Here is an 18,067-nt window from a genome sequence, read left to right as displayed (position 1 = left end):
ATAATTGTTTTGCTCTCCACTTTCTGCCAAAGTGAAGATATAGATGTGTCAGGATAGAAGTGGAAGATGAGAGGAGCGTTGCATTGGTTTTCTATCGGCATGCACGGCTCAGAGAGCCCTCTTTTGCCCGAGGCAATCATTGACTTCGGCATGAAGGGAGAATGTAAAATGAAAAGAGCAGTCATATATTTTTCACAAGCTCCAAGAGACAAGAGTTTCACGGCATTACAAATGGAGTCCGCTCCCAGTTTTTGGATGGTGCCCATGTTTTTAGATTAGTGCTTGCTCTTTCGGCTCTGCTGCCCGGCCATCTATCTCCCAAGTCCCTCCACCCTGGCAACATTCATTTTCTCACTCCGTGACTCATGAATACACCTAATACACCTTGTCGTAACAGCTGATATGGAGTAAAATTTAATAATTTGCCGTGTCCAATAAAGAACACTTTGACAGTGTACACCATCCTTCATCAGACTCGGGATTTCCTTGTCATTTTAATATGCTGACGAGATCTTTGAGATGTCTGCGAGCTTCCTGCTCCAGAGTGTTCTCACTGGGACGAGGCGACGTTGGTCTATTTGAAGCCCCAAATTTGGGCACTGCGAAAGTTCAGTCAGGGTAACGTCGGCACACACACAGAGCTGGAATCAGACCTAACCGAGGGGGCTTGGTGCCAGGAAGGCAGGGAGACGGAGAAGAGGCGGGGGAGGGGAGCTTGTCTCATCTCCATCCTGAATTGTGTACATTCTCCCGGAGCTTGGGGCTCTTAATTAAATTAGAGGGACAGAAGAAGGAAAAAAAAGAAGCACAGGTTTAGCATAAGTACTTTAACCCCACAGTTGGACAAACAAAGGTCCATTACTCAACTCTTGGTCTGTTCTCCCAGAGGGGGGTGACATTAAATATATTAGCACCAACTTGACCTCTGTGGATCACAGGTGGACACGGTGACACAAAGCTGAAGTGATTGCACTCATTGTTTTGCACAGCGGTTCCTTTCAGGCCTTGCAGGGCCGTTTGTGAATAGAGATAGCGGCGGGTTTGATTACACATCGCTTTATCTGCGGGACAGAGAGGCTCCAAAAAAAGCCAGGACAGTTTGCCGTTTTCGCTTTTGAAAATTCGTGAGCGTTTGGGCTGCGGTGGATGACTCGGCTGTAAAGGAATGATGAGGCTTAGTTCGGTGATTGACTAACCTTATGAAACTGCCAGTGGGGCTTTGGTTGTAGGTGGAGGGGGCCATAACCAGCAGAGCCATTATTGTTGTAATTGTAATGAACGATCCATCTGTCTTATTTCTAGCAAAATTATCAGCACCGCAGCCCTGAGCAAATACTTATCAAAACCTAACAAGTGGAAAATAATGGCCACGTTCCCAGCCGCTTTAATTCAATCCATCTTTTTATTTGAGCAACTGCAGTGGCAGCACCGAGAAAACTATAAATCTTTGAGAAGTTCCCAATGAGCTGAGGTCTCGTTTCAGCGTGTTCTGTTGCTTCACTTCTTTTAATTCATTTATTATTTGTTTGATGTCCTCGGTCGCAGCGATAAGAGGGAGGAACCGGGACTGGATCCAGAAGTGCTTCATGGCCAGAGCACATCTCAACTCCTAGATTAGCAATCCATCAGCTCCCCCGAGACTGTTAGGGAATGAGGGTGGAGATCAATAACAATCCATAAGGACCTCTTGTGCCATTATGAGGATTTCTGGGAATGTCAAGAACAATCTTCAAAATAGAACCACCACGGGCCTCCAGATAAAGCACGGCGATACGCACGCGTGACAAACATACACATGCACCTCATCTCTGCCTCGGCCGAGCTCAGTGCTCGAATCAAAGCGTTTACCGAGTTGGCTGGATATAAAATATTAAAAGGTATTTTCAGTTAAATGGCAGATGACAAAGTAGTGCGGTTGTACTGCCTGTGCAAGGCACGGTGCGGTGGAGGGCTCAATCACAGGCGTCGGGAAGGGGAGACGTTTCCCTTCCTTCCCTCACAAACCCTCCTGCACCCGCTGATACACAGTAACTTCCCCTGGAGTAATAATATAGGATTATTGAATTGTCTTCCATGCATTTAAAGGTGGATTTCAACCAACAGCACCTGGAACCTAAATACCCCAGGCTCCTTTTTTTAATTTACAAGAAGCTAAAAGAGAATTTTCTCCTCAAGACTTTTAAATTTGCTTGATAGTTTGGAGGCTGCAGCACTGGTGTCACGGCAGCCTGCAAAATAAACCAGGAAGTGTTTCAGCCGGGTTCAGGGAACATCTTTTAATCTGACGCATTTCTGCAGGGTTGTGACTGATTTTACTTTTGCTTTAGAAAATAACCGCTGAGGGAGAGTCAGGGATTTCAGTTGAACTACTTGGATGTATTGCTTTCTTTTCATGATTGAGCTTCCTCTCTTCATCCGCTCTCGAGTTTGAATGAATGAGACTGTAAAGGGAGTGGAGCCCCCCCAAAAAACACCCCGGTTCCTCGCAAAGGTTCCTGCAGTTGAACTGCAGCTTAAGGCTTCCCGGTTATGCTCAGCTTTGGCCTCTGATCAAGAATGTGATAATCCAACGTTCAAGAAACATCAGGAGGATTCCAGTTCAAACGTGCAGGAACACTGGTGCCCGATTAATCTGGACAAGAAGCGGATTTCCTGAATAAGTGGAGGAAGACCCACTGACTGGTTTTAGGATAGGATTAGCCTGTTTGTGTGAAGCAGCAGTCGGGAAGAGGTTTTTGTTGCCCGCTCCTTGTTGCAGTCGGTGTTGGTGTGCAAGAGTGCAGACGTGGCTTAATCTTATCTAACCGAGATTTTATTTCCTTTTGCACAGGGACTGAAGGCAGCAGACAATGACCCCACCGCTCCTCCCTACGACTCCCTGCTAGTGTTCGATTACGAGGGCAGCGGCTCCACAGCCGGCTCCCTGAGCTCGCTCAACTCCTCCAGCAGCGGGGGCGACCAAGACTACGATTATCTCAACGACTGGGGCCCTCGCTTCAGAAAACTGGCGGACATGTACGGTGGAAGCGACGACTAGGACACACAGCCACAACTTGAAGGATAACGAGATGAAGAAAAAATAAAACAAAATGAAGAAAAGGAAATATTTCCTGTTGAAGGACAAGGACGGCTTCTGATATTCCCCCGAGAGAATGATAGAACTGTGACTGAAAACATTCAAATAAAATAAATAAACATTGATTCAAATTTTTTTTTCAAAAACAACCAACCTAGGCTTATTGTTGTAGTCTGTGCATACATATGCTTGTTGAAAGCTTCGGCATAGGCTGTGGTCCAGTTGTGGAGGATGTGGGAGGGAACATTGGTCGACTGTCACCCTCAGATTGTCGGTATTGAATGCGCTCAGTTACACTTGAATTTCACAGTACAGAAGCACTGGGATATAATGTGCCTTTTTGTACATTTTTATTTTCTTTTTTTTGTTTGGGATCTAAATGATTAGTATTATGTTCAAGGCTTTAATGGTACTGACTTTTAGAGTGATTTCAAACAAAGTATGTTACACTCTGGTATGCTTCTACATGCTTTTTTCTTTTCTTTTGGTGACACAACACTCCTGTTTGTTGAAGATTATTTAAATAAATCACATAGATGAAGAAATGAAGGAACATCTGTTAGCTTGGATGGGAAGAAAAACAATTAAGAGCAGCACTGTACAGTATGCTAGACTTTTAGACTTTCTCACTAAAAAATTAAAATTATGCAGCTGGTTGCAAATAAAGGGAGTTATGAATCATACTTTTGTAGCAATTTTTCTTTTTTTTCCCCTTCTTTTGAGGTGATGTAGTATTTTACAAAAAAAAACACAAAAAAAAGTTTTGGTCTAATCTATGTACACTTCATTTGCCTTAGTCATCATCTGATATTTTCAAGTTTTACTTCACTGTAAAAAGATGTGTGTACATAATGTTTTTTTTTCTTTATATTTTCTTTTGATGTAGTATTATGAAGAAGTGCAAAAAGTTCCAAACTTGTAAATGTATAATTTGGACAACAAATTCAAGTTTTTTGCATGTTTTTATCTTTTCATGACAACAAAAATTGGAAAAAAAAATACAAAAAAAAAATGTTTCCCAAATTTATTTACAAAGTGAAAAAAATAAAAATCTGGGTGACATTAAATGTGTAGAAGTTCGGAGTTTTTTTTTTTTTGTATAAAAGATGAATAAAAAACGCACTGATTTAAAAACTGAGAAATGGTAATCTTATCAGCACAACTGTTGAATTTGTACCAAAAAGGTGGGCTGGGGGAGGGGAGGGTGGGGGGGACGCCAGGCGCTAATTAATGAATCAGCTTTAAGACTGGGAACGGTTTTGGACCTAAGCCTTGTGGATAACCATGTGTACTGAAACACAAATGATACATCTCTGACCCCAACCATCCAAATAAAATGCTAATTTTGGAGCTAAAAAGCAAAAAAAACTCTGCCTCTTTATTTCTTTTTTTACTCATTACTGCAGAGGCTTAATAATGCTGCATTTTTGTAATACATCTCAGAGAGCAATAGTTTTGTGCTTAAGAAAAAAATAAAATAAAAGAGTTCAGTGTGGAATATTTTACCGGAAGGTAGAATAAATCATTGATACACTTCCTTTTTTGTTGTGTGCACAGATTGTACAACAATAAATGCTGGAGGACTGTGTAAGTCCACTGATGATAAGTTTTGCGGCTTAAGGCCTACACATTAAATGATAAACACAGCCTGTACTGTTATCTGCATCCAAACAAAAAAAAAAAAAACAACTCGATGGTAAAAGGTTCACAGATTGCCCCGATCCATCCAGCACTTTTCTACTTATCTGCTCCGTGGAGTTCTGTGTCAGCCTGGACTTGACCTCCAGACGGAGAAAACTTGCTTTTTTTCTCGTAAAGAGTCTCTCTGTGTACCTGCTCTGCTTGTGCATTCGGCAGCATTAAAATCTCAGTGAGTGTCTGAGAGGAAGTAGCTGTTGAGCCGTTAAAACGGTGTCTTTGGTTGGCTTAGCCCCCCCCCCTCTCTCTCTCACACAGCCTTCCTGTACCAAGTACAGTCGTCGTCGACATGTTTTCGATTGAACCAAATTGGACAGGGCCATGTTTGGTTGCGTATTCCTCACGCAGAACGTGATGACTACGGCTGTTGGAGATTAACCACTGAACCATGCTCAGGTACATACAACCTTTTTGTTTTCCAGCTCGTCGTAAGAGTCGTAGCTGATGTTTGTTAATCAGTCTTTTCTTCCTGTAGCTCCTCTCGTTCATACGGTACATGCTTCTACATGAGCCGAGGAATAGCTCTGATGACGGCGTTGTTTTCCAATGACCTTGTCTGGCGTGCAGCACTTATCTCCGAGTATGCACAGCTCTGCACTCCATTTGCCAGAAGCAACGTGAAATGTTACAGCGCCAAGCTGGATTTGATGTTAAACAACAAAACGTCTGACCTCGAGCTGTTGTTTCAACTGCAGCTGAATCAGATACGCGCCGCCAAATCGCTTCCTCTCACTTTGAGGCTTTTGAACCAAACTATACCAGATTTCATTACTTTGCTTTTGTTTTTGCTTTTTTTTTCCTCTTCTTTTCATAGGAGGGTTACGCCGCTTGAACTTTGGGTTAACTACTTTCCTTGCTTTGATCTTGAGCGAGCGCAGATGTGTCCAGTGACTCAACATCGTAAAAGGGTTTGATCGAATTATTTCTGTAGCTTAAGAGCGTCCAAAGAGCACACCGAAGCAGGGCATACTTTTGTACCATTAAAGGAACATTCGGGTATTTTCAGACTGATGCTTGCGTGTTTTCTGCTGGCCTGCTGAACAAAGAAAGAAAGAGCAGAAGTTTGGAAAGAAAAAGACCCTGACACGTTTTGTGTAGTATGTTGTTTTTACAAAATGAGAACTCTGAACTCACTAACCTGGTTCTTTACAAAAAAAAACTGAAACCTCAAGAGACAAAGAGATCCTCCTTCTTTTCTCTTATTTTTCTTAGATTAACACAAAAGGTGAGCAGCATCGTAATTGCACCACAATGCAGGGCAGTTAAGACCCCCTCTTCCCTGCAGGATCTCCTGCTCTGCTGCATTGTCTTCTTGATGTTCTTATTGTTCAAACCAGTTCAAATCCACCGAGCTGTCAGGTCCCATTCCTTTTTTTTCTTTCTACCCTCAGCAGGGGAAAAAGAAAGGAATTGATATTCCAGCACCCCACTTCAATTTCACAACATGGATTATCCCCGAAGGTACACCGGCAATCTAAGAGAGTCCAGGACATAAAGGCAGCTGCTGCACAGCTCCTTCAATATACACACCAAAACATACAGCTCTGCCATTTATAGACACATACTGCTAGAGACTGTAATGGTGTAATAAAAGGAAGCTGCTTCACTCCAGAGTGTTGCTGGAATACATTACATGGGAAATCAAAGGACAATATACAGTGTTTTGAGGATTAAAATCATTGAAATTGACAGACAGAGCAGTAATTAAAGACTATTGTGCGAGGAGCATATTTTCATCATCTATTTTCCGTATGGTGCAGAGAGGTTGGGTGAAATAATTGCTCAAAACATTGTCTCATTTGCACATTTTAGATAGCTGACAAATGGATAAAAATAGTAATGCGAGGGAATTTAAATAAGCAGATAATTATTTGCAAAGCTAATTAAGTTGGATGGGGATGACACCGGTTTCTTCTGCCAGTTTCGTTGAATCTCTTTTACATACAAACTGCACATTTAAAAAAAGAAAAGAAAAGAAAAAGGAAAAGAAGTTTAACACCTCAGTGATACAAAACAATAAATAAGTAATGAATGTGTTATCATTCACTGGCTCCCACTTCGGGCTTTGTTGTCTCTCCTGGAGTGAAATCTGGCTCTCGTGTGCACGCTGCACTGCGTTCCAGTGACTTCACATCTTTCCCCATCTGATGTTGCAATATATGCCAGGCAGATTATTATTTTAAGTTTTATTCAAAATATTAACTCCAAATGTGATGGAGGCACTCGACTTTTAACACCCCATGTCGTCCCAGGGTGTTATCCCTGAAAAATGGCTGCAGATTGCTGTTCTTACCAGCGCCCCAGGGCTCCTTTTATTGACTGTGAAACAATGTTTCCAGCAGCACCTCCTCACCACAGCAGATTTACAAGACAGCCATCCTCAGCTCCCCTGCGAGTGTGGATGGCTGAGCAAGTGTCACAGAGCCACCCAGCCTCCGTGGGGGGATTGTCAGGAAAACATGCAGAATACAGACTAGGAACCAATGCAAACCACTCTCTGAGTTATGCTGCTCCTGACCTTTGGTGGACTTTGGGAAGATGGATGCTACCCGGGCTATCGATAGAAATTTCTGGCCCTGAGCAGCAAAAGCATATTTCATATGGTTTCCCAGCCTGTGCATGCTGCTGTCGTATGAATAAGTAAGCAGTCTGGGTGACAGAGCGCAGACTGGAGCGCGCACACTCTTTAATGTATTTGTGTATAGACTCAGGCACTTGTGTAAAATCAATCAATTTGATGTCTATACACTTTCCCTTTAACTGTAATATTAGATAAGGTGGTTTGTAGTTTCCTACTCGCAGAGAGGGAAAGGATCCCTCCTTCTGAGTCGCAGGATTTCTGATCGTGTCAATTTGAATATGGGAAAGTGTAGTTCCTCAAATGACCACTAGGGGCCTGACTCCAAGAGCCAGTCAATCTTCATTGACTCCAACTTTGCAGCAAAAATAAAGATATTTACAACCTAAGGAAGCATATTCACTCTAATTTCAAAGAAAATGTAGCTGGTTGTGCTGTTAGCCACGGCAGCTTTATTGAATTTAAAGGTATAGTCAGTAATGTTGGAGAGCTAGCAAGATTTGAAAGTAACTACTATAATAACATTAAAGGTATAGTCAGTAATGTTGGAGAGCTAGCAAGATTTGAAAGTGGCACCTCCTCTAAGCCCCGCCCCCTCCTCCCCCTCCCGTCAGCGCTTCGTCCAAAGCCACGCCCCCACAAACTTTGGGGAACGCGCATTTGCAGGAGTCGAGTTTTCCAGGACATTTTGGACAGCACATTTTCAACAAAACTACCCCATGTCTCATTCACCTGTAAGCGAAGCCGGTTTTAGGGGGGGGGGGGGGGCAGGGGTGGGCTATGCCCACCCAAACGTGCGTCGTGCCCACCCAATCAAAGTTATGGGGATCCTTTATTTTTTTATAATTTTATTTTTTTATAAATATAAAAAAATATCACAGAATATCTGTACCGTTTCTGATTGGGTGGGCACTGCGCATCATTTTTAGACACAACAATGAAAGCATACCGCAAAAGTTGTGTCTCGGCGAAGGGACCCGACGTCCCAGCAAAATGAGCACAACAGAGAAGTTCAGAACAGCACACAGAGCACACACTGAAGGCTGATTTATGGTTCCGCATTACACCCACGCAGAATGGTGCGCGTCGCCGCGTACCCTACGCCGTACCCTACGCCGTACCCTACGCCGTACCCTACGGCAAAGCCGTGGCTCCAGAGCCTGCAGGGCACTGCAGCGCACCACCACCCGCACCGCCACCCGCACCGGCGCTCTCCGCCCTCGCCGGGATGGAGACGCCTCCATCCCCACGGACCTCCATACTGGGGAGGTGGTATTTTTGGCTGCGTTTTCTCGTTTTCTGCGCCATTCTTCAGCAAACGTGACTCGAGTGTGTGAAGTTTTCCAAGATTTTCGACGTGACATGTGCGCGCATGGGACAGAGGGCGGCGTGGGCGGGACTTAAAATGAAGGCATCTGATAGGTTCTTTCCCCCCTGCCAATCCCCTGGTCCTCTGACCAATCCGTTTCATTCGGTGCGCAAAAAACAGATTGGTCAGAGTTTTTACAGGATTAAAGCTGTCAGAGAGGTCGGATTTTTTTCTTTACTTTTTCTGAACACATTATTCACTGGCTACTCTCAGGATGGAAGGACCATTTCACTCAGTATAACAATAAATGTTTTTGAATACGATTACAGACTATACCTTTAAGTTAACATTAGTTACCATCATCGGTTAGCAGGAGCTAAACTGAGCTTAAGTATTTGGGCTTGTTCATTCCACTCATTTGCACATTTTTGGATTAACTGGGTTCAGTCAGAGTCAGCTCCTGTGAATATGTCATCCTCCACATGCTTGAAAAACTGGGTTCAAAAGCGACCACGGGGCTTCGCCCAGTTTTCTTTACGTCTCGCTTTAACCTGCAGGCCCTTGTGTTTCACCGACTCCAGGCAGATATCTCTCCAGTGGCTCACCCTCTTTTTCAGCAGGTATTGTTCTCTTTCTGTTGTTGACACTGATTCATCAACTCTTGTTTATCTGGCCCCGTCCACACACAGCCATGACACTCGGTCACAGAACCGGGGAGGCGAAGGGGGATGTGAGAGGCTGAGGCGCCGAACGAAGCTTCTTTCACAAGATTCATATCAGCTGAGCATGAGATTTCCAGCTTGTATGTGAGTATTGGATCGGGTGATACTTTCAGAGGGCATCTCTCATCTTGCTGTGGTTCCTCATGCACGCAAGGTTGATGCGTTCTGCAAAAAGAGATGTAATCATAAACCACGCACACATGAAAAGACACCCGGGCCATTATTTTTAATTTCTTTCTGTAACACACATACACACAACTGCAGCAGCCTTTGTGTTTTTTTGTTTTTTGTCACAAACTGAAACGACTAAAAGAAGCAGTCGCATTAAGCAGCCGCCGACTCCAGAGAAATACTTCTGATATTTCTATTCTCCTGTGAAATAGAATATGCAAAACATGAGCGAGAAAGAAGGCCAGCGAGGAAAAAAGTGGGAAACAATCCCTTGAGAACCTTTAGATTTATTCATGCTTTTTAACACTTGATATCCCATCACCCTCTTGTCATCAAGGCTTTGGGTCCCTTGGTCACATTTACACAATAAGTTGAAAATGACTTTCAATAAGCACAAATTGGTTACTTTGGTTGTGCTGACTATAGCCAGGAACTTCCACGATTGGTGGTTTGTATGCATATATGCTGAGCGGTAGATGCCGGGGGGTCAATGTGCTGCTGATTCTACAGCACGGTTGCTATATTAGTGCCTATATGCGGGAGAAAAGAGGCTACTGGGTCAGCCAGACTTTCCCGTCTACTGAACCTATTGTAGTCAGCTGCTTATATGAATAGCAGAGCGTGAGTCTGACAAGCCGTCAGCCGGGCAGGAACAAAACTCTGGAGGTCAGTCCTATCTAAACCATCAGTTTCCACTCATGCAATGCCAACAATATGTAACGAGAAAGCACATCAGTTCAAGTGGGCTTTAATCATTATGTGTTTGACATTTATAAAATGTCTGCTATTGGATGAATTACACCATGCTACTGTAAAGCAGCTACTGAAAATCATTAGTGTAAACAGCCATTGCAAACTTTTGTGAATCCTTTTCAGCTTCTGGGAATTGAAATGGGGAAAAAAAAGATAATAAATAGCCAACATGGTTCATTTGTGCAGGAATGAAGTTGCCACAGCTACTCTGGGAAGGTGCAAAGAGGATCTGCTTTGCAGCTGGATGAAGTTAAATGAGTTTTCAACCTGTGCCGACTAATTTCTCCTCAGGCCAACATTTTTACGAATGCCCGCTTCCTTTGTTTTGACCCTGTACCCTCAATTTGAAGTTATTCCACCTTCTGGTAAGTGTCCTTTACAAGTCCAAAGTCCAAGCACAGATTTTACTCGGGGAAATTTCTGGAGTGTCCCAGTGGGCCTTATTGCTTTCCAACGGTCCATGGCATATTTCCACATCTCTTGTGTGGATGGCAGAGATAAAGCAGGCACATCCAGTACTTGCTGCATTAGAGGAAATAGCCACAGAGGTTTATTTATCTTCATATACAGATTTCTCATTATTGAGCTAATTGCCTTTTTAGGTTGCTTCTCCAAAACTGAATTTCCGTCTTTCATTAAAGCTATAATCACCCCTACATCTGCTATGATCAAGGTGATATAGTATATTCGGTGTTTCAAAAAAACTTCTCCTTGTCTGTATCCCAAATATAAGTTATTTTCATTATTTATAATCTGTGAAAGCCTGGACCAGAATTTAAAGCTCCCTTTCCTTTCTAAGGTTGTTGAAAAAATTGCTTACTACCAGTTGATAACTTTTTAGAAGAGTACAACGTTCTTGAGGCGTTCCAGTCTGGATTTATAACCCGCCACAGTACTGGTGTACCACTACGGCTCTGTTGAGGGCTCTTAATGACATGCTTTTAGCCACAGATGCTGGTCACTATGCTGTTTTGGTTTTATTGGATCTAACAGCTGCCTTTGATCCAGGCGACCATCAGATCCTCCTGCCTTGCTGTGAAATCCGGGTGGGCATTCAGGGGGTTACGTTAAGTTGGTTCAGATCTTACATAACTGAGAATGTTTTTTTGTCTGTCACGGAGCTGCGGTCCTCCAGAGCACCTCTCACTTGCGGCGTGCCTCCAGGTTCTATTCTTGGCCCTCTTCTTTTTTCATTATACTTGCTTCTGCTTGGATTTGAACTTGGAGGCATGAAAAAGCTTACTCTGCTAAACAGTTAATAGAATCCATTGATGAAATGAACTTAAACTTAAACTTTATTTATTTGTAAAATTTTAGAAAAATCTATACAAAACTTAAGATGAATAATAAATAACATAAAATACAAAGTCACTAAAATGGATTAAAGGTTTAAAGATAATAAAAAAGATTAAAAAAAAAAAAAAAAAGTAAATACAATAGATACAATAAATAGCTGAAAAGACTAGATAAATGAGATCAGATAAAAGCCAAGCTAAAAAGGTGTGTCTTGAGCCTCCTTTTAAAAATATCAACGTTCTCTGCGGTCCTGAGGTTTTCTGGCAGGCTGTTCCATAAAGAGGGGCCATAATGGCTGAATGCAGCCTCACCGTGGGTTTTAGTCCCGGTTCGAGGAATGGTTAAAAGGCCGGTGCCAGAGGACCTCAGGGTGAAGGCATGGATGTCACTTAAAGGAGCTTGAGGCTCCTTTTAAGAAATTAGACTCTCTAGCGCCACCTTTCACCACGACGGCCGTTGGGGGTACTGCAGCCAACAGTGAAGCCGGCACGGGAGAACGGGGAGAACGGGGAGAACGCACATGCAGCGTCATGTGACGTCACATCTGCAGCCCAGCGTGGGAAATTTGGGACCGAATTGCAGCACATTTTGCAGCACACAGCCTGTTCAAGGCAAAGGAGAGATACACTAGAGGGCTCATTCTTTTGGGTTTGGAACGCTTCATCTGACATTATTACTAGAAAACTTAAAATGTATACGGATTTTTTTCATAAATCCTGCCACAATCTGGCCTCAAGCTCCTTTAATCAAGATAAGACTGAGGTTGTTGTAAATTACCTTTAATATTTGACACATGACTTAATTGTTGTTTTTATGTTTATTTATTTAGTTTATTTTTATTTTTTTTATGTATCCTTTATTTATCCAGGAAAGTCCCTCTTCTGCCAGGGAGTCCTGGTCAAGATGGCAGCAGAAAAATAAATTCAGTTTCATATAAAAGAAAATACATACAAGGACAAGTAACTTTACAAAAAAAAAATAAAAACATATCAAAACAAGAAACAAACAAACAAACAAACATAAAACATACAAGGATCAGAAAGCTAAAAAGAATTCATGACAAAGAATGACACATGATTAAAAACAATGACATTGTTCTGTGAAAAATGATTTTAACATATGTTTGAACATGTTAAGAGAGGGTAAGCATTTCAAGTTGAGTATGTGTTGTAGCTCATTCCAAGCTTGCGGTGCATAAAAGGAAAAGGTCGATTTACCCAACTCTGTTCGAGTGCTTGGGACCATGAGGAGAATTTTCTCTGATGATCTGGTGTTATAGCTACTAGAGTAATATTTTAATAAATTGGATATGTACAGAGGTAGTTTACCCAGTAATGCCTTTGCAATAAATATTAACATATGTGATTTTCTCCTTAGACTCAGTGAAGTCCATTCAACAATTTGATACAAATTACAATGATGTGTACGTGCACTTGAACCAGTTACAAACCGCAAGGCAGCACGTAGACTACATCCAGTTTTTTCAGAAGAAATGAAGATGCATGCATGTAAATTACATCACCATAGTCTAATACTGACAAAAAGGTACTTTGTACCAATCTTTTTCTAGCAGCAAAAGGAAAAAAATTTTTTGCACGAAAATAAAAACCTAACTTTGGTCTGAGCTTTTTTAGGAGGCTATCAATATGAACATCAAAGTTCAACTTATCATCCAGCCAGATCCCAAGGTATTTATGAACATACGTTAAGGTCAGGTCGTTATTTTTAAAATATTAAGCAGATGTTATATTGGTGCTTTTACTTTGAAAGCCTCTCGCCGAGACCTTCAATAAAAACATCCGTTGCTAAGGATTTTACCAGCAGTTAGGAAAGTGTTTCTGTAGGCTAAGACTGTCTCTATATAGGCCTACTAAGTTACGTGAAATACATTAGCACCTGGCTAAGAAGAGGCACACGGTTTGTTTTCGTTAATTTTATGTAATGTTATGGTTGGCTCAAGGTTGGATGCCGTTGACAGTTGGGCTGTAATCTCCCAGTCGACTGGTCGATTTATTAGTCGATGCAGCCTGGCTTGACAAAAATTCCAATTTGATCAATTCTTTAATTTAATTTAATTTAATCAGGAGGAAAGTACCAAGTTCTAAAGGGGGTGTTTTCAGAGCCCACCTCTTTCACAGGTAACAGTCTATCTTTGGACATCCCCTTGTTTTTGCTGTTTTGGATCAGCCCAACCCACTGACTAGAGACAGCTAGATTGTAAAGTAGAAAGACAAGATCCGGTGATTTGTTGAACTTTATCATATCAAAGACATCTGTAGTTTGGCAAAGTTTAATAAAATAGACAACGGAAAAAAAGTTGAATGCAAACTTTGCAAGTAACAGTTTGGACATCACAGTCCACATCAAACATGGCTTTTCACCTGAAAACGGTAAACCTCAGGTCGGCAGATCAGCTACCTTTACACATCAGGCAGCCCCACTCACTTCCTGTTTTAACATTCCCTCAAAACATAATTTTTTGCTTTTGCTTTTTAACTCAGTTTGAGATCTTGGTTTTAGTGTTTTATTTTTTACAGTTTTATTTTTGTTCTTTGCTTTTATGTTTTATATTTGCTTTACATGTTTTTATTTTTATTTAGCAGTGTCTACTTACTTTTTACTATAGTCTAATCTATCCTCACCTTTCATATTGCAATATTGTTTGGGGGAGTACATTTACAACTACTCTCCATAAAATCTTAATTCTCCAGAATCGTTTTGTAAGACTTGCATCTCGATCAATCTGGGATGCTACTGCTGCTCCTTTATTTAAAAATCTCCAGATTCTTACTATTTATGACATCAACAGTTACCAAATATGCATTTTTCTTTACAAGATATTTTCCTCAGAAGGAAATGTTCCTGAGCACTTTAGGTCATACTTTGCTACAAACTCTCAATTTCATTCCTACTCAACACGGCAGGCCCTCGCCCTACATCCGCCGAAATGTCTGGAATCTAGAAGCCAATTTTTGTTTAGGTTTAGAGGTGTCAAAGTCTGGAATAATTGGTACCATATTGCAAACAATTGTAGGTCCCTATCCATCTTCAAAAGTTGCTCAAGAGAACATTTAATTCAACAATGTAGTCAAGAAAGCTCTTGCTTTTCCCACTGTTAATGTTTCTTTTGTACTTCATATTCTGTGTTGCCATTTGTTCAGCATAATATTCATATTTTCATGATGATGTGATCATAGGTCTACAGTAATTTTTTATTTTCATTCATGTTCTGCATGCAATTTTTATGATGTATTATTTATTTTTATTTTATGATTTTGTATCCTTAAAACTATATTGTTAAATGTTATTAGGTGGGGGCTCCTCATAAGCCTACTGGCTTGCTCGCTCCTCCCTGCACAGTTTCTTTTAACTGCACTTATTTGTGTGATGTTATTTGTTATTGTATGTGCTAAATAAACTAAAACTAAATTTATTTTATTTTTCTATCTGAATCCATGTTTGTGTTCAGCACTTTGGTCAACTGTGTTGTTTTTAAAGTGCTATATAAATAGTTAAAGTTGAGTTGAGTTAAAGCACAAAAAAACGATCAAGATTGACCTGAAGTAAAGGGAAGGATCTTCAGCCAAAGCAATGTGAATGGCCTAAGTTTTATTTGCTTTTGTATTTTTCCCCTTTGTCTGCTTATATACTAAGGGCTTAAGTTGTTTAATTCAAGAAAGAATTGTGTTACAGGCAAACAAATATATAGAGAGACCAGATGCTCCCCTGTTTCACAATGCTGAGGTGGCTGTGCGACATGTCACTGCAGCTGAAGTTATTACAGTCTGGGAAAATTCACGATGCCACTAAATTTGCCCAGCGTAACGATCAATCATTAGATCCTACAAGACTTATCTGCATGTACAGCCAAATATATCCGCACCTGGAAATTTATATTCCCTGCCACCCAAATCCTGCATTTGATTTAAAATAGTTGAATGACAACATCTAAAATATCAAAATTGAGAACATAGGAAAAAAAAAAGAAAGACCTCTCCTAACTGATCTATATCCTTCCCTGTCCTATGGCATGACTCCACTAATATCTATGACAGATACCTTATTTATAGAATGTGAAATGCCAGAATGACTGTCAGAAGAACTAATCAATTCAGCCTTAGTTTCTTTTATCACAGTCCCAGTGTGTCGGAAGTCCAGTCACACTTTGTTAGTACAAGATAGCATTGCCGTTAGATTATTTAACTCTGGGGCCAACATTTCTATTAGCATTCCACAAGCCTTTCTCTTTGGTCATTCCTCCTGCCACTACTGATGCAACTTAATTGGATTTGCAGGACTCCTTGCTCACACATGCTTTTTCAGGTCTGACCAGAAATTTTCATTAGGGCTGAGGTCAGGGCTTTGCAAGGGTAACTCCGATAGCTTGACTGTTGAATTTAAGCTGTCTTCTCACAACCATGAAAGTGTGCCAGGAGGTCAGTGTCCATGTGGAAGACTCATTTTCAGAGCTTTAACTTGGTCGATGTCGTGAGAAGTTAACTTTTTATATTCAAGTAACTTTTCTTTCTCACAATGCCGGCTTTTTTTTTTTTTGAATGATGTTGATTATTCCTACTTGGCATGATGCAGCCACCTCTGTGCTTCACAGTTTAAAGTTATCTTTTCCCTGTGTTTTTCACCATCATTCCAGATGGTGATCATGGGCCACATAATTCATTTTCTGTTCCATCAGGCTGATATATATTTCTCCAGGAAGTCGTCTGTACGTTGTAAAATGGTACCTGGCTTTTATTACAGCGGTTTTGGGAACGGTGACAACTTCTTTTTAGCTTTAGCGTCTTCTGAGTTTATCTAAAACCTATTTTACTATAGCTGTAGAACACATTTCTGTTTTATTACCTCCGGCATCTCAAAAGGTCATTTTCCATTTTCTGGGATTATTTTTCCCCTTTGAACTAACATAAGATATGTTTCCAAGAGAATGACAGCTTGCGTACCACAAAATGACACCTACATACCGTTGCTCATGAAACTGATACATTGAGACATTTGGAATTTGTGCCCAAGGATGAACCAGACTTGCGGAGGTCAATATCTTTCTTTTAAGTGTGGTGGCAAGCCTCAAAATAAACTGACAGGTACAACTCTACCTGGCTAGAATGATGTCTGTCCGCCTGTCTTACGTCTGTAAAGCCGTGAAATCGCTTTGAGGAGTTATTCAAGCCATTTAAAGGCCAGTCTGTTCTCATTTCCCCATTAGCAGCATTAAATATGGCTGCTCTTTCACAGCGGGCAGCATCACTGAGATATACATAAAAGTGTCCCTTTCATGGATGCTGGGATGCACTGACTGCAGGGATATTTGTTACTCGGACAAAATGATGCCATGTAAACAATTTATAACATCCCTAAGGGCCATCAGGCATGGCAGTGAAACATTTTTTGGGTTTTTTTTTCTTATGGCAAACCTTAAATTATATTACATTACTTTTTTTTCTCTCACAAATTTAGTTTTGGAGAGAAAATGCTATATCCTACCAGATGAGTATCAACAAAACACATCCGAAACAGTGTGCAGCTGAGCAGAAACGCCAGTGAATGATTTGTTGGCTTTGCAGGAGAAACTTATTCATCCAAGGTGTTATTTAGCAACTCTGCAGCCATCTATTTTGTTTGGAATAGTGACCCTGTTGTAATTGGTTCGCTGGGCTCTCTTCTGGTGGAAATGGCTGTATGTGGGAGGGATTTCAGAACCATTTCACGAGAGTGGATGTCTCGCCACGATGATAAATATGTCTGGCCAGGCTAGCCACTAAAGAAAAATTAGTTTGGCTCTTGTTTAAAAACCTGATGCCTCAGGACAGCTGGTATGTTCCACTTTGACTCTAAGAGTTAAGACATATTGATGATTTGTAACATCTTAGAATTCAAACCTGACTGGATAACCTTTGTGCATACTGTATAAACGTCTTGCTCTCCACACATCAGCATACATAATCAAAATCTAAACAGCCTGTCTTTGAGAAACTATCGCGTGCATAGGTTTTCTAAGGAACGAGCCAAGACTAACGTAAGCTCTGTGGAAGTGAGTTTTAATGACTTCCTCCTAAGTTTGTGTAAACAGCAAACTTTATTCACATATATCACATCAGCCTGGTTTTGATGCAGTGTCAGCTTGGTTGTATTTCAAAGCCACACACACATGATTTGTTTCATTGTTCCTTCCTGAAGCATAGACACTAGTTCATCTGTAAAAGAAAGGCAGAACAAAATGACAGCTGTGCCAAAAAGTAAAAACCCCATAACCTCTTCAGTTTGTAAACAAGTAGAAATGCACGCCTGCCAAGATGGATAAATCATTTTCGAGGTTTGAAAGCACCAAATATACAACTCATACATCTGAATTGCTTTATTATCAGTATAAGCTGCATACAGGAAACGGTTCTGGTCATGCACACACACAAAAACAATGTACATGACAAAAAAACAACAACAATCACACT

General features: G+C 41.1%; 1 protein-coding gene across 1 annotated transcript in view; it reads left to right on the top strand.

The window, feature by feature from the left end:
* The window catches only part of cdh2 (cadherin 2, type 1, N-cadherin (neuronal)), a 63,516-nt gene extending 59,373 nt beyond the window's left edge, over positions 1–4,143 (top strand). The window contains exon 16 of the mRNA XM_061732356.1: positions 2,831–4,143. Coding sequence (XP_061588340.1) covers positions 2,831–3,037 — 207 coding nt within the window. The 3' untranslated portion in view covers positions 3,038–4,143. The remainder of the gene's footprint in view (positions 1–2,830) is intronic.
* Positions 4,144–18,067: the final 13,924 nt, after the last annotated feature.

This window comes from Cololabis saira, chromosome 10 (genome assembly GCF_033807715.1).
Source record: "Cololabis saira isolate AMF1-May2022 chromosome 10, fColSai1.1, whole genome shotgun sequence".
Classification (NCBI taxonomy): Eukaryota; Metazoa; Chordata; class Actinopteri; order Beloniformes; family Belonidae; genus Cololabis; species Cololabis saira.
The sequence above is the reverse complement of the archived record's forward strand: the minus strand, read 5'-3'. Positions and strand labels throughout refer to the sequence as shown.